This window comes from Aulonocara stuartgranti, assembly GCF_965226115.1.
Source record: "Aulonocara stuartgranti genome assembly, chromosome: 17".
In the NCBI taxonomy this organism is placed as follows: Eukaryota; Metazoa; Chordata; class Actinopteri; order Cichliformes; family Cichlidae; genus Aulonocara; species Aulonocara stuartgranti.
The window spans coordinates 22,534,856-22,558,064 of NC_138953.1; the positions used below are offsets into that span (position 1 = coordinate 22,534,856).

At 38.5% G+C, this 23,209-nt stretch overlaps 1 protein-coding gene and 1 long non-coding RNA gene across 6 annotated transcripts; one reads left to right on the forward strand and one right to left on the reverse strand.

Moving 5' to 3' along the window:
* Positions 1 to 384: 384 nt before the first annotated feature.
* LOC309692545 lies at positions 385 to 19,691 on the reverse strand. Of its 4 annotated transcripts, XR_014272335.1 has the most exons (4): positions 19,510 to 19,691; positions 18,453 to 18,646; positions 18,290 to 18,358; positions 16,746 to 17,471 (listed from the first exon to the last, which is right to left on the reverse strand). It is a non-coding gene; the product is annotated as an uncharacterized lncRNA (long non-coding RNA). The 4 variants fall into 4 exon arrangements; XR_014272334.1 differs by adding an exon at positions 385 to 1,452 and having other exon boundaries at positions 17,297 to 18,646; XR_014272336.1 differs by having other exon boundaries at positions 18,290 to 18,646.
* LOC309692544 (uncharacterized protein) lies at positions 12,982 to 16,280 on the forward strand. Of its 2 annotated transcripts, none has more exons than XR_014272333.1 (3): positions 12,982 to 13,986; positions 14,690 to 14,807; positions 14,922 to 16,280. XR_014272333.1 is itself a non-coding variant. In XM_082511148.1 (3 exons), the coding sequence occupies exons 1-3, from the start codon at positions 14,117 to 14,119 to the stop codon at positions 15,701 to 15,703; spliced, it is 960 nt and encodes a 319-aa protein (XP_082367274.1). In that variant the 5' UTR covers positions 12,982 to 14,116; the 3' UTR covers positions 15,704 to 16,280. The 2 variants fall into 2 exon arrangements, 1 of the variants encoding a protein (XP_082367274.1); XM_082511148.1 differs by having other exon boundaries at positions 12,982 to 14,807; positions 14,922 to 15,090; positions 15,604 to 16,280.
* Positions 19,692 to 23,209: the final 3,518 nt, after the last annotated feature.

Genomic DNA, 23,209 nt, shown 5'->3' on the forward strand with positions numbered 1-23,209 from the left:
CACTTACCCATGTAGCCATCCACACCATCTGTACAGTGGAAGTAGGACCGATGAACTCTCACATGACCAATAGGTTTGGCAGCATTTTGAGATAACATTGATTGCATAAATGCATTGCCAGAATAATCTGCTATGTCAATGATAAACAGGAGCAACAAGCATCCTGCAATAAAATAAGGATGACAATGCTAGCACTGGTAATATTAGCCACCTTTATAATTTTTTTTTTCACTTGCAATACAACCAGAAACAGGTGAATAATAATATATAATGATATATTTTTAGCACGTCAATAATTTGTGCATTGTTATTTGAGACGTTACTTACTTTTAGAGCAGTCATTATTGAGGTTTTTTAGAATAGAATAGAATAGAATAGAATTCAACTTTATTGTCATTGCACATGCACAGGTACAGGGCAACGAAATGCAGTTTGCATCCATCCAGAAGTGCTTTAGTGATATAGGTATATTACAATATATATTAGCAATAGTATAGATATGTAAGTATATTACAGAAATGGGTCTATTATGGTATGTTATAATGTACACGGTATGAAGTATGTTGTGAATATTCTATAACTAAGTATGTACAGGCTGTAGTGAGTACAAGCTATGAACAGGATATAAATATGAAAAACTACACAGAATATGAAATAAATAACTTTACAGAATTTGAGATATACAGCTATACAGAAATGGGAACTATGCAAGTTGTAAACAGTTGTAGGATTAAAGATTATTGAATGTACAGAATGATTATTTACACAGAGCTATACAGTAGTGCAGTTAAGATAAGTGAGGGTGTAGATAGTTTCTACAGAGGCTATATAAAGTGCTAGTGGTTGTGAGTGGTGGTTCACTCCATGTTATTATTGTGTGTTTGAGGGTACAGTTGTCCATTGTGTGTGTGTATGTTCAGTCCATGAGTTTAACGTGGGTCAGATGTCAGGAGGCAGAGTTCAGGAGTCTGACAGCTGTGGGGAAGAAGCTGTTCCGGTACCTGGTGGTCTTAGTCCGGAGGCTCCTGTGGCGCCTCCCAGAGGGCAGGAGGGTGAAGAGTCCATGTGATGGGTGACTGGGGTCTTTGATGATTTTCCCAGCCCTTTTCAGACACCGCTTCCTGTAGATGTCTTTTATGGCAGGAAGTGGTGCTCCGGCGATGCGCTGGGCAGTTTTCACGACCCTCTGCAACGCCTTCCGGTCCGAGGCAGAGCAGTTCCCGTACCAGACTGTTATACAGTTGGTCAGGATGCTCTCGATGGTGCAACGATAGAAGTTCACCAGGATGTCTGAGGACAGGTGGTTCTTCCTCAGAGTCCTCAAGAAGAAGAGGCGCTGGTGAGCCTTCTTGACCAGCTTGGAGCAGTTGGTCGTCCAGGTGAGATCCTCGGAGATGTGGACTCCCAGGAACTTGAAGCTGCTCACACGCTCACACGCTCCACAGCCGTCCCCTTAAATCAATAATATCCCTAATTAGAATTTTTCAATAAAGCTAATATATATATATATATATATATATATATATATAAATTTTCTAGACCTGAACACAAACTTTACTGAAGACATCTGCCACACATTCTTGCTAACACATACAAGCTATGAATCCACAGAAGTACCAGAGGCTGTAGTTAATTATCATTTTACATTTGTTTACAGCAATATTTTTTTAATTAATCTGTCAACTTTATATAAACTCACTAATTGCTTGAAACTACATTTAGTAATAATCAGATCTAATACTGTTCTAATTTGATTTTTGCTTTAAAAAAATGATAAATGATAATGATCCATTTCTTTAGTACGTAATAAACAAAAAACAAAGTATCACTAAAGAACTGAGAGGATCATTAGGAGGTTGCACTTTTTATTATAGCTCGGTAGAAATGTGGTGATAACTGGTTGGAATCACAGACCCAGACAGCATGATATTATCTTAATATTTCACCCACGTTACAATACTGTTGTGATTTTTAACATTTTCCTCTAAACTGAGTATTGGAATAACAAAAACTGCAATTTATTTATTTATTTATTTTGTCTCAAAATGAGACGGTCATGCAAACAACGCTGTCACCAAAAATGTTGCTGTGAGACAGAATCAGTCGGCTATCAGCCTGACATCAGTCTGTGAATGAATGAGATCAGGTTGGCAGTAAGTTGGCAGTTATGCACTCTGTGTCCTGTGTTGGATAGTTATTATTAACTTGTTCGGCTGGTGTTATGGTGCAGGGCTCATCTCTTGTTAGTAGAGTAGTATTTTCTTTTTTTTATTATTTATTTATTTTCATTCATTAAATAAAATATCCATATTTGGTGTCTCTGTATATATGCAGAATTTCATCACACAAAACATTGCAAAACTGTGCCTCATCCCTAGGAAATAGCAATGTAATATAAGTAATAACCAAATTATACTTTCTATCAACAGTTTTAACAGCTGAGTTATACTGCATTGAAATGTATGTAACTGGGTAACAAGAGAGCAGAAACTGGGGGATAATAATGTGGAAACAAAACCAGTTAGCAAGAGTATTAGCTGTTACGACACTAGCAGGGCCTGCTGTAGTAATAATCCAAAACACTGAAGATATTTACACTGTTACCTTCAAACAACGAAGTGGGGACATAATGTAAGGTTAATTACATATAAGGTAATACTTTCCTAATATGAATGAACCAATATTAGCTTATTATGATGAGGTTACTACCATTTTAAAGTTAGCATATAAAAATTCAAATTCACACATTTTACTTAATAAGTTATCATCTTGTCATCAGTACTTTACTCTTTACTATACTATTACTAGTTGGTTTTCCATCCGTTTGCTAACACTTTATTACCTCCAGTTTGTTATTATTACATTATTGCCCAATTACATACGTTTGGTGTAGTCTAACTCGCCTATAGTCAGTGACTATTCTTGGATACGATGACTGATTATTTGATAATTAGGTAGTAATAGTGTGCTATTTCCATATTATTTCTGTCTTGTTTCCACCTAGTTGCCACATTATTACTGAGCTGTTATAAAAATACATATAAAACATTTAAACCTTTATTTGTTTATGGAGTCTCATCAGATTAAAATCACTGATTCAAAAGGCCATGCATAATATTACACAGGGTAACCCACAGGTGGCTAATACCACCAACCTGATTATTAGAAGATGAGAGAGCCGGCAGCATCGTACAGCTGCTATCCTCAGCACCTAAGTGCTCCACAAACTTAGGGCTAAAACCTGAACTGAACTCTATAACTGAAACGCATGCTTTAATATTTGTTTATTTATCACAAGTCATATTGTCAGCAGACTATTGAACAATGTTATCGCACATCACAGATTTTCCTCATATCCTGCAGGCCTTGTAAAAATGTAATTATTTTCCACGCAACCATATGGAAAACACCATTAGTGTAATATTAGTGACTGTAAAACATGTGCAACAGTGTTTTACATTGGAGTATTTTCTACAAAGAGACGCACACGCAAGAAAATCTAAATGAGGTGTGCATTTTCTGCCATGCGTGGAAGGATGCAGCTTGTGACAGACAGGAAAAAGTGAGGAGTTGAATATCTTGAGAGAAAGAAGACATTGGGCGAGATCAAAGGTTGACACTCTGACAGCTGTCTTTGATTCACCTGTAAGCCCTTATGAGCATGCACTCAGCAATGCATGCATTCAACATGCAACTCGCAACTGGGGTGACAGCACCGAGCACTGAATTTACATTAATAAGACTTCTTGTTATTCCCTCGCTTAGACAAGAGATATTTGGAGCATTTATTAAATTATTAATCTATTTATTTATTAATTTCGTCAGTCAGTCAGATTTTTTTTTCATGGCCGAGAAGCTCAGCGTAATTTCATTGAGCTACCAGATGGTTGAGGGTTTAATTAACAACTTCAAAAGCAATAACTGGAGAGCCGGCCAAATACACAGCCGCACGCACACACATGCACACATTATTAGCTGCCTATATGCAAAAGTCTTGCACAACCACAAATGCATATCACCCACAGCCGCTTATTAATTCATACAGCATGAAATTCAAAAAGAAAAGTGGCCATTGTACTCCCAGTGTGTTTATGTACAGTATCTTTCTCCTTGTTATGAAGGCTGCTCCCCGAGCTCCCCAGACTGTCTGTGAAGGCGATAGTTGGAGTTGAGGGGAGGTGCTGTGGATAGGCTTGAGGCTCCTAGACTGTAAGTCACACCCCGCTGATTGGATCTTACTGTCCTCTCGGGGACAATAAAAACACCCTGTCTTCTCTTCATCTCTCCCCCCTCTCTCTGGCATTACTGGCAAGCACAGCCATTATTCCACTATAATGACATTATTTTGATTGGCGAAGCAACAGCGGGGCTCCATCTGCTCGCATTAGGCATGGTAACCAGACAGCGCTGGGATATATTAATATGAGTGGCACAGGGCAAGGAGCCTTTAACCCGGCCTGGGGGTCAGACAGCCTCTGCAGGTTCTGGCTCTTTTCTTCAGACACAACACAGACAGTCCACAGATAGCTGCGGTATGTTGTCATTGTTCCACAAAAACGCTTGTTCACTACTGTTATTGGCCAGAAATATTTAAATTCAAAATCCCACAACTGTCACTCTAGATTTCTCAACATAGCAATTTATTAGTGGGGCATTAGTGGGTATTTTATTTTATTCTATTCTACTGTGTACAGTTGTGTACAGTATCTTATTCTGATCTTATTTCAGTGTTTTTCAAATTTTTCTATGTAACATTGCACTGTCCACTTTCTGCTTTAACAAAACAAATTTCCCACGTGTGGGACTAATAAATGTTATCTTATCTTATCTTAATTGTAAGATGGCAAAACTACCATGGTTTGATCCTACCTTAAAAAGTAAAGCTCTAATCAGCGTCTTTTCAAAGATAAGTCAATTTTCTATTGCACTTACACTTTTACCTGCACTTCATTACTTTGCTCTGCTGTGTGTGTGTGAAGTGGAGAGCAGAGGAGAAAAACTACAGGGACCGTAAACGATAGCTGAAACGAAACAAGTACACAAGGGATGGACATGGTCAGCAACAGCACTCAGGCAGGCTATAGGGTTTAAATGATGCTCAGCTGATAGTAAGGGGCCCGGAGTGTGCCAGGAAAATATCTCCAATCCCATAGGATGGATCCATGATTTCTCGTTCTTTATGCCAAATTCTGACTCTACTATTTGAATGTCAAAGCATAAATTGAGACTAGGCAATGTTTTTCTAGTCTTCTGTTGTCCAATCAAAGCTTACGTTTTGTGTTTTTGCTGTTCTTAACTGACCCAAATGTCTCCCGATGTTGTCATTTTTGGTAGTCCCTGGTCTACCAGGTTTGACATGTTGTCTGTTCAGAGATGCTCTTCTGCATACCTTGGTTTGTCACACTATTTGAGTTAGTGTTCCCTTCCTATCAGCTCGAAGCAGACTGGCAATTGTCCTCTGATCTCATCAAGGCCTTTTTGTGCATACAGCTACCACTCACTTGATAATTTCTCTTTTTTTTTTGGAGAAAAATCTGAAGATCCTGGAGATCAGTGTTTGAAAAAAATCCCTGTAGATCATCAGTTTCTGAAATATTCAGACCAGCCTGTCTAGCAACAACAACTATGCAACTTAAATCACCTTTCTTTCTCATTTTGATGCTCAATTTGAAATTCAGTGGATTGCCGTGACCATGCCTACATACACTATACAATACACGGTTTACTGTTTTATTGTATAGTGGTTTACTGTTGCATTGTGATTGGCTCACACCTGGTGGCCAACTTTCTGTTTTTGAGTAGAAAACACTCAAGTGTGAGTGTTGCAGTTAAACTTGCAGAGAAGGTACGTCGCCTCTTTAGTTTGTAAAAAAAAAAAAACCCTGCACAAAAGCGCCTTTTTGGTTGAATTTTTTTCTTTTTGAGGTTACTGTATATCTGATAGCTACACAGACAGTGGTATGAACCTACTTTTTACACTGAAAGATGCTAACGTATGAATTGTGACTGAATTTTCCAACATACTCCTCGGGTTTTGCAGTACTCATTGGGTGCACGTTTTTTTTACTTGAAACCACACCTAATCATTATGTGGATTGTGTTGTGCTGTGTACAACTTCCCTTACTGATGTCTGCATTAGTACAAGAAGAGTGCATTAATGATAATGTTGGCAGAAAAGGCTGAACTATCTTATCAACTTGCCAAAACCAAGGGACATCTAAAAAGTTTATTGGCAACAGCCTCCAATCAGCATTTGTTACCAATGCTAGATCAAGTCAATGGGGAATTGAGACAGTTGGCTCATTTAAATTTTCCCAAAAAAGTTCTATTTCTGTTTTTTTCACTCTTACTGCAGGTCAGTAAACCAAATGGCTTGAATGTGTTTGATTTCCAAAAGAAAACAGTTTAGGTCCCTTCTGACTCTAGTCCGATGCCAACAAAGTATCTTCATGTGCCAGTCAATTTTTTTTTAAATAAAACACATAAAAAAAGAGGGAAAAATCTTTTTAGATGTTATGAAAGAGTCCCTGATTAATAACAAATATGGTAGCTTATGAAATTCTGATCTTGCCCTTTGGATTACAGAGTATGTGTATTTGTGTGTGCGTTCATACAGCCACTGTGCGTAAATTGTGTGGATAGAATACATATTTCCTCACTGTCATCCATTTTTTGCAGGGTAAACAGGACAATGAGGATCTTCAGAAGGCCTCCAGATCAATGTCCTTCCTGTTGGAAATGTCAGTCTAGTCTGTTCATTAATCTTTTGCCACCAAACAAAAAAAGAGCTTTGTTAGATATTGGACCATCCGCCATCGCTTTGATGAATAATCCCTTCACTCACAACAAAGGAAAATAGCTTACCGTACAATTTTGCCACCTAAATCAGATCCCCTTGCATCTACCTTTACTTAAACATTAATAGGTATGTGGAACAAGTCATGCAAGAGGTTACCAGGGTTTATTTGTGTGGTGGCCATATAGAAGGTCCACGGATTTTCACAGCATCTGAAATTTGTCACATAAATCACTTTAAATTAGTTCCCTTGTCACCACAGTAGTATTCTCTAACTCCTTTTTCTTGCAGTTTAGCAATCAAATACTTTTTCTATTTGTCTGCAGGGAATCATATGGTAATCTTAATTAAAACCTAAACATAGCTGGTTAAAAAGAAAAGCAAAAGCGTTAGCAACAGAAACTTTGACTAAGGTTGCTTCTGTGTCCCACATACGCAAAATGCCAGGGGATCTTAACCTTTCCTTAAGGTTATCTCTCTGTATATATTGCTGTCAATTGTTTCTTATTTATTTTCTGATATGCTATATGCTTAGACACAGACTGCGCAGAAGAAGGTTCTCCAGCAGATCTTTATAAGCTCTTTATGAGGTCAGCCGTACGGTTGCTGTGAAAAGGAGCCCATCTACCTTCCGTGAGGCTCTGCTGAATGTCACATGTGCCAATGTTAAAGAAAGCAATTAGCCACTGTTGGCATGTCCGGGTGTGTGGATGAGTAATGGCTGGTGGGGCGGGAGTGTCTAGCTCTGATAAATTCTACTGTTCCCGTGCCTTATTAGTACAATGCCTAACTGGAAAGTGGGGGCTGGGAGCTAAGGTGATAGACCATAGGGGGTGTCAAAGATAAACCCAGACTGACAGCAGAGCGTGGTGGCTAAATGCTAATGCACCGAGTGACATTTCCGATGCTGGCCTGGGTTAGCTTAGATGCTGCTGGTGTGCTGACAGAACATCCCCCAGAAACGGGGGGGGGAAACCCAAAATACCAGTGCACCGACTCTTTCTTCCTCATTCCATCTTCACTCTTCAAAATGAAAAGATGAGGAGGAGGCTTGTGATGTTGCCACAAGACTTTTATCACGAGTTAGCAGGCTAAGCTAATAGCAGATGCTTCAGTTACTGATAAAGAGAGTGACAGATAAAGATGGCACCATAATGAGACAAAAGGGAGACAAAAGCAGAGAGGAGGAGAAGACAACTCTGATATTTAGCCAAAGAAAAGCCCGTGCTTTGCTTCCCCATCAGCCACTGGGGAGTTTAGCCTGAGTTCAATTCTTTGTCCAGTAAATCCCCAAGCGCTGCTTTTGTTGATAAACCCTCTGCTTCCTCTCCCTCGCCCTCTGTGAGGATGATCTCTATCTCTACCCTCAATTTCCAGGAGTTGCCAGACCATTACAGAGAGGGAAAAAAACTTATGTGACTTTTTTGACTGGTGGTTGGAAGTCAAACACCTGTCGAGGCAGGGTAAAGTCTCATCTTTCTGGGTGGTCGGATGTGATGGAGTGTCAAAGCTGTGTCTAATTGGAGGTATTTTTAACACTGAGCGGTGTGTCAACTAAAGAAATCTCCAGAGTTATGAACGCCACCTTTAATAGAGTCTAATTAGTGGAAGGGTGTGCTAACAGGAAGTCAGTGAGCAGAACAAACACTTGTGTATGTGTGCGCTCCTTATCTAACTGTTCACTGAACACTTCCTATACCTAATGCATTGTGACAGAAGAAATGTGTGTGCATGCATGCATGTCTGCAAGAACAAGCATCACAGAACAGAATTTTCCCAAAGGCTTCTGAGCCAAAGAAGATATAGTATAATATATATTACAAGAAATTTCCTCTTAACTAGAAAACAAATGTTTCAGCCTTTTTGAAAATACTTTAAACAAATGGATAATCCAAAATACACACAAAGAAATCTCTTTGCAGTCGAAACACTGAGAGAAGACTCGTATTTGCATGTTCATAGATATTTCATAGCAGATCTACTTCTAGATCAGCTCTAACTGAACTACTGTGCTCAACAATACATGCTTTAGAGTCATGTCAGATCTTTGCAGGTACTTCTGTGGATACTTATAATGTGCTAGACTGATGAATTTGTCCAAAAGTTGGGGAAAACAGCAAACAAAACAAAGAGCTTTGGTGGATATTGGACCATGGGCTAATGCATTGATGAATAATCCCTTCACTCGTAAAAAAAGGAAATAGCTTACTGTACAATTTGCCACCAAAATCAGATCCCCTTGTGTCTGCCTTTACTTACACTTTAATGGGTATATAGAAAAAGCCATGCAAGTGGTTTCGAACGCCTAATTACCGGTATGTGGTGGCCATAATGGCAGGCCACAGTTTTTTATAATATTTGCAATTTGCCACATAAATCACTTTCATTTTGCTAACTGGTCATTTCCGTAGGATCCTGTAGCTCATTTTTGTTGCATTTTTGTTGTCATATAAAAGAAACAAATGCTCGCTAAGCTTATCTACAGGGAAATGAAGGATTTGGGACAGGATTTTTGCTAAGTCTGTTGCTATAACACAGACAATTGTTAAAATCCCCCCAGACATAATGTCAGAATACAGATTAAACACTCTTCTTGAAATTATTTGTTTTTAACATGAATTTACCACATTGAAAATTCGTAACAATATATAAAATCTTACCTATTACTTTTCTTCATTTGAAAAAAAAGAGCCTCAATGTAAATTCCAAAAACTATGAACATATACACTTTGTCTCCTACTTGAGTAAAAATATCACCCTCAACTTATATAAACTCAAGCCCTTCAGTTTCCACATTACTCTACTTTATGTTGCATAATGGACAGTAATTCACTTCAAAAGTAGTTTTGGTGTCACCAAGTCATCTTTTATACATAAGTATTGAAGATCAACAGAGAGATGTCAAACTCATAAGTAAAATTACAACAAGCTACATATTTCAAGTTTTTGAGGGTCTTCAAGTGATCCTTTTTTTATTATTATTGGAAAATAGTTGTTGGGGTAAAAATACTTTTTACTGTAGGCATGTAGTAAAAGTGTATTTCCAAGTTCATTCTTTACCTTAATGATCTTTTAATATGTGAGCTTCTTCATGCTAACATGCCTTGGCTTGGCAATGACCACCAGATCTCCACATGGCTAACTAAAATAAACAATATGTGCATAGAGGTTAAGTCTATATTAAGTCTATATTACTAGAACTACTACAGTTTTCATTCTAAGAAACTGAAAGTTGCATTTCTAACCAGTGCTGGGCAACCAGTCAAACCAAACACTCAGTGTTACAAAATAATAACTAAGTCTCGTACATTTTGGCATTACCATTTTTTCTGTTAAAAGGTTGGTGAGCATTTCATAAAAAGTGGTGGATGTTTAAAAAGCCAGAACCCTGCATCTGTCCCTATAAGTTCACATGATCTGGTTAATATTAAAATATAACAGGTGTAGTGCACCCATTTCCTTTGTGTATACATTCTATTTAAAAAAGCCATAGTTCACATATTTTCAACTCAGAAAGATTTGTGATGGTGCTTCAGTAAGATACTTAGTAAGGTATTATGTACAGGTTGACTGCATCTTGCGGACATCAGCACCACTCAATGCACTGGGGAGGAAAAATCAAACAGTATCGGACTCCAGACTGTCAGTCCAGTGAACCACCAGTGCACCTGACACCAGCAGCCTCTCCTCCACAGTCCTCAATTATAAACTACTCTACAAACTCTATGGCAAACAAGTGGGTTTTCCCATTTCCATGCAGCTAGCTAGCAATGAAAAACCACTTTCTACTAAAGAGACAGAAAGTGAATGTGGACAGCATATTCTAGTTGTTTTTTTAAGATAAACCTATTTGCTTTAGCTAGGGGAAATACAAAAATTACTCTATTAGGCTGCTTTTTAGTTTTAGCTTTGTTTTTATTTCTTAGTTATCAGTTCTGTCACTAGCTAGCTAACATAAACTAGCATAAGTCTATTAGCAGTGTGTGTGAACTTTATTCACAGTATAGTCATATATACACACACACGCACACACACACACACACACACACACACACACACACACACACACACACACACACACACACACACACAGACACACACACACACACACAGCTTACAGTATTGTTTTTGGGTAAACCAGTAAGGCCTGATCTACATCAGTGGCCAAGATTTTCCACTTCTTTGTATTGCTGTGTGATGCTAAAAGTTTTGGTATTGCTGATACCAATACTGACACCAATAAAGGCAGCTTATGTAGAGGAAGCAGTGCGTCTTGAGTTATGAGATCAATTGTCATCAATTTGAACACTTTTTTATGACCACCAAATCACTGTGATGTTGTCTTCTATATTAGTTAACACAACAAAAGACACCTTTCAGCTTTTTATGTATGTTGCCTAAGTATTGATCTGAAACCAATACCAGCGTTGGCATCGATACTATCGATTTTTAAGATCGATCGCCCCACTCTACTTCTTTTTGATATTTTTTCGCATCCATTCGAATAGTTTCGATAGTATCCATCCAGGACATTCCTGGGATTTGTGAGTCCTTATATAGATGCTATGATTATTATCCCATATATTGAGCGGATGATTGTTATTCTCTGATAAATTCAGACCAAAATCCAGACAGAAATGTATCGAAGGAATCAATTGTATTGAACAGGCTGATTATGGGGAGTACTGACCCAAAGTATAGTTACATGTCAGGTTATACTGTAGGGTTTCAGACGGGTTTGCAGTTATGATGTAGCTATAGCATCAATTTCCCACTAAAGAATAAATACCCAGCAGGAGCTGAAGCCAGCTTCAGCACTCTTCTTGAAGCTTTTTTTCTTTTTCTGGTGAAACTGCTGCCACCATCTAAAAATCTGTGAGTGATTTGTCCTAGTCACCTTTTATTTTTCCTGTTTTTTCTTTAGCGTCCTTCATTGGTTTGCTCTCCAAACACTTCAGCTATGCATTATGTTCATTTCTCTTTTACCTCTTTCTCAGTGTACTATTTTAATAACATTGAGCTAACTATGGTGTTGGTCTTCAGACTTCAAGACTGTACCTGCTGACCCAAAAGCCAGGTGCCAGACACATCCCCAAGGTACCCCAATTGGACCAAACCATGTTTGGCCATGTGCAGGACACCTATGTAGTTTTAAGCAGGTGATATTATTGTTGTGGCTGACTGGTGTGTGTGCACACAGAAACACACACACAGCTTACAGTATTGTTTTTGGAATTAGAGGAAGACAGATTCAAGAGAGATTAGTCTTCTCAGGCGACATAATCAGATTTAGTTTTTGGCCCCGAGCATCCTCTGGAGCAGTGCTGATCTGATCCCATCACTGAGCAAATAGCAACAGCAAAAACTCAGATTTAACCCTACCCTCCTCTCGCCTTCCTTCCAATCTTCCATCTTTACAGTCTGCTTCTTTACCTTTTAACTTTATTAAAGTATTTTTGTTGATTTTTATGCACTGTAGACTTTGCTTCCTACACCCGCATCTTTGATTTTTCTTTCCTCTATATCATGAAGTTATTTTTTGCTCATTACTGCCTGCTGGAAGCATCAAACGGTCTAAAGCAAACAATAAAGACCATGGTGTTTATTTGTCTATTCACAGCGTTAAAAATGCCAGCTAGTGGGCCATTAATGTGTGTTTTCACGATGAGCCTTCCCACGGACAGAAGATCAGAGCCAACAGATCAGTGAAGAAAGAGAAAGAAAAGGATGGACGAAAACACACACAGTTACACACAGTGATATGTGTAATGGGTCTTGCTTTTATGATGAGCAGCGGTAATTAAAAATGCCACTCTGTGTGACGGGGCAGTGTGGAAAGAGAGGAAGCGGGAGGGGAAAGGAGAGATGGGAGATGGACGAGATAGGGAGGAGGGAGTGAAGGGAGTCTGGTCTGGTCCTCTCTTTAATGAGGATCCTAATCAACCCAGCAGAGGCTGCCCTGAGACCCCCAGGTTCATTAGACCAGAAAAACCAGACTGCCGGGAAAGAAGGAGAAGGACGGAGGGGTGGGACCAGGCCATAGAAAGAAAGAACGAAATACCTTAAAATGCGCATTTATTCATATCACAGTTCAAGAAAAAAAACAGTTACTCACATGTCAAAAAGTTTGCAAATACTAAAAACACACGCACACACTTAAATTCATGTGCACTTGTAAAAATATACACTGTAAAAAAGGGCAGTGAAATTGACATAAAAACCATGTAAAACCCCTACAGAAATGTATAGTAAACCCCAAAACACAACTTTCCTGTTTCGATCACAGTGAATTATTGTAAACCTTTAAACAGAATGTTCCTGTTATATTTACAACATGAATGTGTGATTATAATCAAATTTATTGGTTAAAACTACAAATACTGTGAATAAAAACAGTGAAACACCGTAATACTCATAACCAAACAATCATGTTAATTTGACATGCAAATACTGTAAAAATCACAGTTTTAGTCAGTTTTTCTTAAAAACACATGACGTATATGTAAGTCACTTTACAACTGCATGGATGTACTGGGCCTACTTTTAACATGATTCATGAAATGATGCAAAGTCATGGATTGGACTAATAAAAATGTTTTCACAGAAGATGTCATTGTGAACCTGAGAGGTTGCCTCTCCATTTATAGGCTATATAAAAATATACAATTAAAATTGTTTACATCATGTTTTTTTCTTAAATCATTTGCAGCCTATTGTAGGGTAACCAATAAGAAATTATTATTTAACGACTAAGTAATGCTTCTGTCATAATGCTTGTATTCTTTATGTTTCTTTTAATTGCAATGTGATACTTAGACTAGAATACTTTTTTGGGTTAGGTCAGCAATGTCTCATTATTACAGGCTAAACAAACTTACAGTGCCTCCCATAGGATCTCTATGGTGCCTCATCTCCACAGAGCTGTAAGCTACTTCAGGCCACTCACAGTTGCACTGAGCGCGCCTAATTTTGAATGTGCATCTGAAGCTCGTCTCTGATTGGATAATGACGTGAGGGCGGGAGGAGAAGAGCGCCTAGTTCACGACTATAGCTAACGAGCCAGCACGAGAGAGAAGATGGGAGAAGAAAACGTCGAACTTTCAGCAACTACGTTGTTAGGACAAATTACAAACATACGATTTCAAGTGTTTTTTGAGGATCTGTGTTTGTTTGTCAGAAAGTCTGCACGGTAAGTTCAATATCTTGGCGACGTTTTTTCGAGATAAAAGCACCAGTTGATATTTAGACCAAGGCTCATAACCTAGCGCTAGCATGCTAGTTCAGCTGAAAAGCACAGGCAAACTTTAGAAATACTAAAAATGATCATCTGCGTCTTTTGTAAAAAGGTATTGGTCACATTAAGAGGCTATGTACTACATTGCAGAGTGCATAAGAATGAGCCTTGTTGTATTTTTAAATGTGTTGGCGCCAATTGCAGCCAAACATTCACCACGTACTCTGCTTTCAAGGGGCATTTTTATCGTGTGCACAATGCACCTGCACTTCAAGCTACTCCTAAAGCTCTTGTTGCAGATTTAAAATGTGCAGTTTCATTATGTGCCCGCCATTTTCAAACAGTGAAAGAGCTAGTGTCTCACTTAAATGATCATATTGCAGGGGGCAGGTCTGTGTCATGTCCAGTAAGTGGTTGTAAGCATATGTTTACAAAAAAGTCATCATTTACTTCTCACATGTGTAGGAAGCATAAAGCTTGTTCCCCAGATGGTATTGATGACATGTACAAGGAATCTCGTCCTCAGCCCCCAAATGACAGTACAGAATATTCAGAAAACACACATGAAACCATGGCATCTGCTAGTTCAGCCAGTGATATGCCAGAGAAGGATAGTCATTCTTATCTCAGAAACATGTGTCTCTTTTACCTTAAACAGCTACTCAGCTACTTTGAAGAGAAGGAGGAGTCCATGCTTCTCTGTGTTGAAGATACATGTCTGGCAGATGAGGTACAACTGGAGCAAGTGCCTCTGACACCCACTATTATCATGTGTGGTAAGTCTGTTTCATAGCTCTCTCTCTCTCTTTTTTTTTTTAAGTGCATTTTTTATAGAATGTCATGTGACTGCCGTGTTTATTGATATAACCTGTTAAATAATTTCTTCACAGGACAGTCCTGCTATTCCTCAAGAAGATACATGCTGAGTGTTGATCGGCACCTCGTCAGCACAAACATATCCTCCTTCATTTCTGCACTGTGCCTCATGTTCGGGAGCTACTACAATTTCAACATCCATTATCCATCTGAGCTGGCTTCCACTTTAGAGTTTCTTCAGAGGTGAACAAATATGGCTTTGTTATTTCTCATAACTGAGACTCTGGGATCTGGAGTCTGGCTTTGATGTGGTTCGAGTCCAGGTCTGGCTCTGAGTCTCGGTCGGCTTTGGAGCCGGTTTCAGTTGTTTTTTCTGTTTTTTGTTGTTGTTTTTTTTGTTTGTTTGGTTTTTTTAAATACATTAACAGTCTGAATCTGGGTCCAAGCCTGGCCGAGACTCAGGGCTAGACCAAGCGTCAACTGACGTCTGACTATCTATAACCTTTGCTTTGGATTTTAACAATGCTAAAGTGTGACATATCACTGCAGAAGACACTCGTGAAGGGTGCCAATACTTTTGACCATGCATTGTTCACTTCCCCACAGCATTTTGGTTATACTTTGTCTTGAACGTGGTCATGGCCATGACTGTGTATATATATGTATATACTTAATTTTTACTTACTTTGTACGTGTATTTTAACTGATCAATTATAAAAATGCTTAATAAACTTTTATATGATTGTTATTCTACAGGTGTTTCTTCTCCATAAACCCAGAAAAAGGAACCAAAGTAGAGAACAAAAACTCAAAGCGTCATCTCAGTGTGAACCCTCGAGTCCTCACCCTGATTTAGGATCTCGCCGACCACGAGTGGCGCTAAGCCTAAATCTTGACTCTCTGTGGACTGTTAGTTTTACTTTGTTAATTTTGTTCCACAATGTGTACTGGAACCTTTTACTGGTCGAATGCATGAAGCCAATTCATGAAGATGTTCTTTCTTTGTAGGAATGTTCTTTATTTACATAAGAAAAGAAAAAAACAACATGCTGCTACTGCAGTGTTTCTAGACCACATGTGTAGGTTTGTTTCACCACGTGGTTTTGCTGATGTTTTCTGACCAGGGCCATGGTTGTGGTGACAGCAGGGTGCGTGTTGCGTTGCACGGTGATTATGATCATTTTTGGCACAATATGTGTTTTTTGTTTTAAAGTCTTAACAGGTTATTTAACTTTTTCTGGTGGAGGGTCTAACAAATGCTTGTTTCATGAACATGGTTCTTGCTTTGCAGGAATGTTCCACAGCTTTTATAGCCTATATTTTGATTGAATTGTGTAGTTGCTGTGTGCCTTGCATATTGTGTTAGTTGGAAAAATGGATCCATTTGCTGTCATTTTGCTAATGTGGCTGCAAAATAAATTTCCCAAAAGTGATATTTTCCTCTCTTGTGTTTTCTCATGTGTATTTTTGCATGTTTGGGTGTAGGCGTAGCAGTAAGAAATTTGCTGGGTTATGGTTAAAATTTTACATTAAAACATATAATATTCAGCATAGATTTTATGTATAATTTACAGAGCAGCTCCATTTAATATGCACAGTTTCACCGTAGTTCTACCATTTTAAATTAGTTCTTTGTACGATATTTCCCTGTTAATTTTGCAGTTTATGGATCCACAAAAAGCATTTATTACTTGTAAAAGATACAGGAAATAGTGTATTTATATTATCACATCTATGTGTGAAATTAACTTCTTTTTCCTGTAGATTTAACAGTTTTAATCTGAGATTCATTCACTGTAAATCAATTTACAAGTTGCATCTGTAAAGCGTTTTTACAGGAAGTCCCTGGTAACCCCAGCTGCCAGGGTTTTCCTGTAAAAACAGCACGTTTTTTTTTACAGTGTACCAAGAGTAGTAATATAATCCTAAAACTGCAAAAACCTATCCTTTCTAACTTCAACCAGTGAACATAAAACATTTCTAATACACCACAAGTCTGTAAACATCTTTTAATTACAACTAAGATCATAAAAAGCATGCTCCACTTTCAGTTTGATTCGACCAAGTGTAGCACTTACGTGGAGTTACATAAAGTACCAATGGATAATTACCAAAGTAATAAGCAATTTGGGCTAGTGTCAGAAGACTGAGAACGACTCTTAGAGCTCTGGTACACGAATGGCAGAGAAACCAGACAAACACAGTTATGTGGCTTTAAAAGTACTTTAGTGATGTTAAGCCTTGTAAAAGAAATTTGTAAACAACACAGTATTACAACAGGTTTTAACAGAATGTCAAGTATAAAAATTTCCCCCAAAGTAGCAAAAAAAATATAATTAAATAAAATTGTGCACAAGTAAAAGAATTAGTCTTTTTTAAGTCCAAATGGTACCGGTGGGGCCCATAGAATTCGTCTGACAAGGAGTGTGTGTGTGATTGTCTGTCCTACCGTACTACTTGTACAGTAGAGGATTGTAGTCCATCAATGTGCAAATGATCGTGCGTGTATATGTATATCGCCTCCTAGGATCTTGGGTTGGCTCGCCATCCAGTGAACACTGGAACACTCTGGGTTCTGGAATCGCTGACCTGGTCTTTGGATTCGTCCCATATAAAAACCTGACCTATAAACAATGGCCAAATATATGTCACGTGCCCTTTAAGGATAACTCTCACAAATTAAACTAAAGTAGTGTCACAGTGCAGTAACTACTATTCAGATCAGCTATCATCAATTCAATCATCATCAGCTCAGTCACGTTGTACAACATTAAAATATCAAGTTTCAAAGGTTAAAGTATCAATATCCAAAATTTCACAGTATCAAGGTTCAATACTTATTTGTAACCTGCAGTAACATTAAAGATTATCTACAAGGTTGCAAACATGCAGGAATTATAGTCACCATATAATTCACTTTCATTGTAAACATTAATTACATCCATCAAAATAACTCACTGTACATATATATCTAATCACAAATAAATAAGTATATTACCCCTTTTAAGAAATGGAATAATATGCAAATGCTTATCAGAAATTGAACAAAGTGCAAATAATCAATTTCAATAACACGTAAACACAAGGACTCAGTCCACAAATAGGAGTATTAAAATAGACGTGCTTAATCCCGCTTGTACCGCTTGTACCATAGGCCTACCAGTACAAGTGGAAATACACTAAAAATTACCTCCAAGTGTTCAATACTGAGTATTGTAAAACAACCGATTGACATCAAAATTTAAACAGGAAGCAGGATAAAGTCTGCTTACAATTATCTCTCATAAAGTTATTTTTAGCTGCTTTAACCATTTACAGCTTTTCACATGTTAATGACTTAGTTAATGCTCTAACTAGCATAACAACAGTGCGTTTCAGAGACATCGAACAACTGTACCCACACTCCGCACATCACGTGTCTGATTAGCCACATTTAGCTTACCGCCGTCGAGTGGATGCTCAGCATTTACGTGGAGCCACAGCTCAGTAAACCCTCCGGTTTCGCTCTGCCCTTGACAACAAAAAGTGCAAATACATAATTTGTGAAAAATATCAGTTTAGATGGTATTTTTTTAACTCGTTAGAGGTTAATTTCTCCAGCTTACCGATAACAAAAGTTTTAGTCCGTCTGCTCTGTTCGGCTGTAGAAGCAAGAGACTGAAAACTTGGGAGCTGGTACTAAGGAGGGACAAGAGCTGCCTAGAGCTTCACCGATTGGCTGACATGTGAGGAGTGGAGTAAAACAATAGGCTCTCATCAGAGCTCATCAACCCTCTGAGAAACTTAACCCTTGTTTGACCTGTTTGTAGCTATCGATCCATTGAGGCTGTGGACAGCTACAGGTACCTTGGTGTTCATCTGAACAACAGACTGGACTGGACTCATAACTCAGACGCCCTCTACAGGAAAGGGCAGAGCAGGTTGTACCTGCTGCGGAGACTCAGGTCGTTTGGGGTGGAGGGCCCACTCCTGAAGACCTTCTATGACCTTCTATGACCTTCTATGACCTTCTATGACTCTGTGGTGGCTTCTGCTATCTTTTATGGTGTGGTCTGCTGGGGCGGCAGCATCTCTGCTGGGGACAGGAAGAGACTGAACAGGGTGATCCGAAGGGCCAGCTCTGTTCTAGGATGCCCTCTGGACCCAGTGGAGGTGGTGAGTGACAGGAGAATGGCGGCTAAGCTGTCATCCCTGTTGGACAACGTCTCCCACCCCATGCAGCAGACTGTGACAGCACTGAGCAGCTCCTTCAGTGGGAGACTGCGGCACCCACGGTGTGGGACGGAGAGATTTCGCAGGTCTTTCCTCCCCACTGCTGTCAGACTCCACAACAAAGACTTTAACTGAACAAACACACACATCCACACATGTGCAATAACACTAAGTGCAATAATCTTTTCTGGCATCGTTGTATTTTTACTCAGTTGTATATAGCATTCGTATTCTATTTTTATCTTATTGTATATTTTTATTCTATTTTATTCTACTGTATATAGTATATTATTTTATTCTATTCTGTACAGCTGTGTACTGTATTTATTCTTATTGTATTCTAATTTTTGCGTCATAACTTTTGCACTGTCCACTTCCTGCTGTGACAAAACAAATTTCCCACGTGTGGGACTAATAAAGGTTATCTTATCTTATCTTATCTTATCTTACCAGAGCATATCATATATAATCTGCATCCCTTCTATGTTTAAATAATTATTTTGATCTCATTTCACTTTCATTAACCGGGACAGTAAGAACAGAACAATGAACATTAAATGTTTTAATTTTTCTTCTCTTTCTGTTTGAGATGATTTTAGGAACTGGGTTACACAAGCCCTTAAAATTTAGCACCACATTGGTCCAACCCTTACCAAACATTTTGTTTCTCCTTATTTTCCAAATTCCTAACTTTGCCACACCAAGAAGAAAATTAATTAGGATAACAGTCTTACTTTTTATAGCGCTGTACTTGAGACCAAAAACCTGCAAAAACCTAAACAGGCTTTTTAACTTTGAACAAGACTCAAACAAATGTTCTAATGAATCTTGATGTTCACAAAAAGGACATCCCTCTCTAGCACTTAGGTCAAAGTGAACTCTGTGTCTGTTTGTAGCTATCGATCCATTTTATAATCCTCTGCTGGAGGTCACCAACCATTTTTACAACAGATAGCTAATACAGGACCCTTTATCTACCTTCAGGGGTAAGGTCTGTACCAAAAACCTGTGTCCAACTCAACTCTGACACCAGCCAGAGTGTAGCACCTTGACACAACTTTGGTGCTTCTTCCCATATGAACTGAGAACACCTAACACAGGGTTTCTCAGAGAAAGAAGTGGTCAACTCTCATTCATGCCAACTATCAGAAGCTGGGGTGACTGAATTTACTGGAAATACATACTCATATTCATCATTCCACTGGTCAGCTAGAGCATGGTTTTCAGCAAATACTCTCAGTGGCACGGGTAGGGACTGCCTGACCTCTTCCAGAATCCTTTTTAACCCTTTAAGACCTACCATAGAACCAAGTCCGCCAGAGCTTATATTATATTTTTACATGGTGTGGTGCCATTTTTGGGAGCATTTCAAGTTGCTATACATCAATACAACAATTATAGCCCAGATTTTAATAATATGTATTCATTAAGTGCATAGTAATTACATAAATTGCAAAATAGTGCAATAAACTACAAAAAAATTGAAAATCGTTTTTGCTTTTTTAACATATATTTCTAGTTAGAGAAATTTAAGAGGCTTATCCCTCAAAACTATAAATACAAAAAAGTTGCACAAAATAGTTTCCTACCACAGGAAATTTATTTTGAGTGTCTTCATAGTTTTATTTTTGAAATACACCAATTTTTATACACTGCAGGAAAAACGAAAATAAATATTATACTGCAAATTTGCAAAAACGCAGCATATGCATCAAAATAAACTATTTCCAGCAGTGCAATATGAGTCCTAAGCATCCCAGAAACGACACAGAAAGTCATAAAGTCAAAGATAACTTTTAAAAACACCAGTAGAGGCCCTGTGGCCCTGATGGTAAAAAAAAACTACATTTCCGCAAAAATGACGTCACTTCCGGTTTCAGGTAATGGCGGACATGCAAAAGTTTGTGCTGACGTCTATTCCAACGTAGGAAGTGTTATGAACAGCTGATCGGATCGGCAAAGCGTGTTTCTGGAATATTATGTTTTTGTTGCTGCAAGCGCTTTTTATGCAGTTTTTGCAAAGCTTTATGTGGAAGGAAACTGTGACCTAGGACAAGCTGATGGCATAAGATGTAAGTACAACTTCTCCGGTTTCATATGCAAAAAAAATTATTGCGCTAGCTTACGTGGTTGGAGAGCTACCGGGATTTAAAAATAGTTACGCAAAACAGAGCGTGCCCGCTCTGACCGGCTCTAAAGGGTTAAGACTCTAATGGACTTGAAGTGGTAACGTTGCACATCCTAGCGTCAGAATTATGGAAAATATTCAATGTTTTTCAAGCATTCAACACTGAGTGATAGAATGGTCAGATAAGTCCTTTCCCCTCCTCTGACACAGGAATAAAGAGGGCAGATTTATTTAGCTAGTGTTGCCCAGACCAGAAGAAATTCACAATAAGACACTGACCATCTTTAATGAGCCCAGCAGGTGGAGCCATCTTGAAAAGCCTGTGCCACAGGGATGAGGCGACCAGATTGTTGCCAATTAGAGCTCTCTCCATGTAGGACAGCTGGGGTAGCAGCCATTTCCATTTAGACAACTTGGAGTCAAAGTTTTCCTGTACTCCCTTCCAGTTCTGTTTTTGAGAATGTTAATTACCTATAAATACTCCCGATGTTTTAATACAATTCCTTCCCCAGCATAAATTTCCTGGCAGGGTTGGAATGCTAACTATATACCATTTACCCACCAATAAAGCCTCACGTTTGTCCTGGTTAACTTTAGCTGAAGAAGCCTTTTCATAGGAAGATAAGCTCTCCCTCAGTTCATGCACATCATGTCGATTGCTAATAAAAACTTTAATATCGTCAGCATTAAATGAAACAACTACGCAAGGGCTGACCCAAAACCGGTAAAGTAAAACACTTTACTCTAGCTCTCAATCTAGATAAAAGAGGATCAATTGCTTAGCTATATAACTAACCCGAGATAGGACATCCCTGGCTAATACCTCTATTGACTATACAAGGCTGCTCAACCCACCCCCAACCTTCACAACACAACTAGCATTAGTGTAGAGTAATCTTACCCAAGAAAGAAAAACATTTCGCACACCAAATGCTTTGAAAGTTGAAAACAGAAAGTATGATCTACACCAGGGGTGTCAAACACAAATACGCAGTGGGCCAAAATTCAAAATTGGAACAAAGTCGCGGGCTAACATTAGTATTTATTGAAAAAAAAAAATCTTCCTCCAGATATAAGAATGAATCTTTTCTTATGGACTCAAACAAGTTTTGCTGAAAAACTGAATATGGAACAAGCAAAGCTTAATACTAAACGATATATATATTAGCTGTATAATACCAGTAGCCCAGCTCTAATAGTAATTTGGTATGGCTTCGCGGGCCAAATGTAATTAGGCTGCAGGCCAAAGTTGGCCCGCAGGCCAGAGTTTGACACCTATGATCTACACGATCAAATTCCTTCTTTTGATCAATAGAGACGATCCCCACATTTAGGTGATATGTCTTGCATACATCGAATACATCTTTCACAACAAATGCATTATCTAACATAGATCTGTCTGGGAGACAATACGACTGGTCGACTTGAACTAAAAGGTCAATAAAATTTTTAAATCTGCTAGGTAACACCTTTGAAAGAATTTTATAATTGGTACATAAAAGAGTCAATGGTCTCCAGTTCTTTAAAAGGGCAAAATCCCAAATTTGTATTGTTTTTACAGACTTTATAAACTTCTTAACATCAGGAAAATAGTCTGTTACAAAAACTGATCTCCCATAATGATCGTCCAAAAAAAAGTTAATTTCATCTGTCGAATACAATTTTGGGAAATACTTTCAGCAACATATAAACAATCTGAATCTGATTCATAGTCACACTCCATATCTGCCACACTTTCACCTTGGCAACCAACCTGTTCAGCTTCTTGACACGTCTCGCCAATGTCCAAACTGAAGCTCGCCAATTATCTTTTGAATATTCCTGAATTATTTGAGATCCTATTCTAGCTACCAAACCATGTCCAGTCTTTGTGTCTGAACTGCAACTGGGCTGTGGAAAAACTTCCAACTCAGAGCTGCAACCACAAGCTGACACGCCGTCTGTGTCAACATTGGCAGCTGCAGAGCCTCTGACAGCACTCCTAGCCTTCACTCTCTCCACAACACACTCATCAATTAACAT

Bases quoted from the DNA above. Each gene is read 5' to 3' on its own strand.
- LOC309692544 (XM_082511148.1), top strand. From the start codon at position 14,117: ATGATCATCTGCGTCTTTTGTAAAAAGGTATTGGTCACATTAAGAGGC. The intron at 14,808-14,921 runs GTAAGTCTGTTT...ATTTCTTCACAG, and splicing joins ACCCACTATTATCATGTGTG to GACAGTCCTGCTATTCCTCA. The intron at 15,091-15,603 runs GTGAACAAATAT...GTTATTCTACAG, and splicing joins ACTTTAGAGTTTCTTCAGAG to GTGTTTCTTCTCCATAAACC.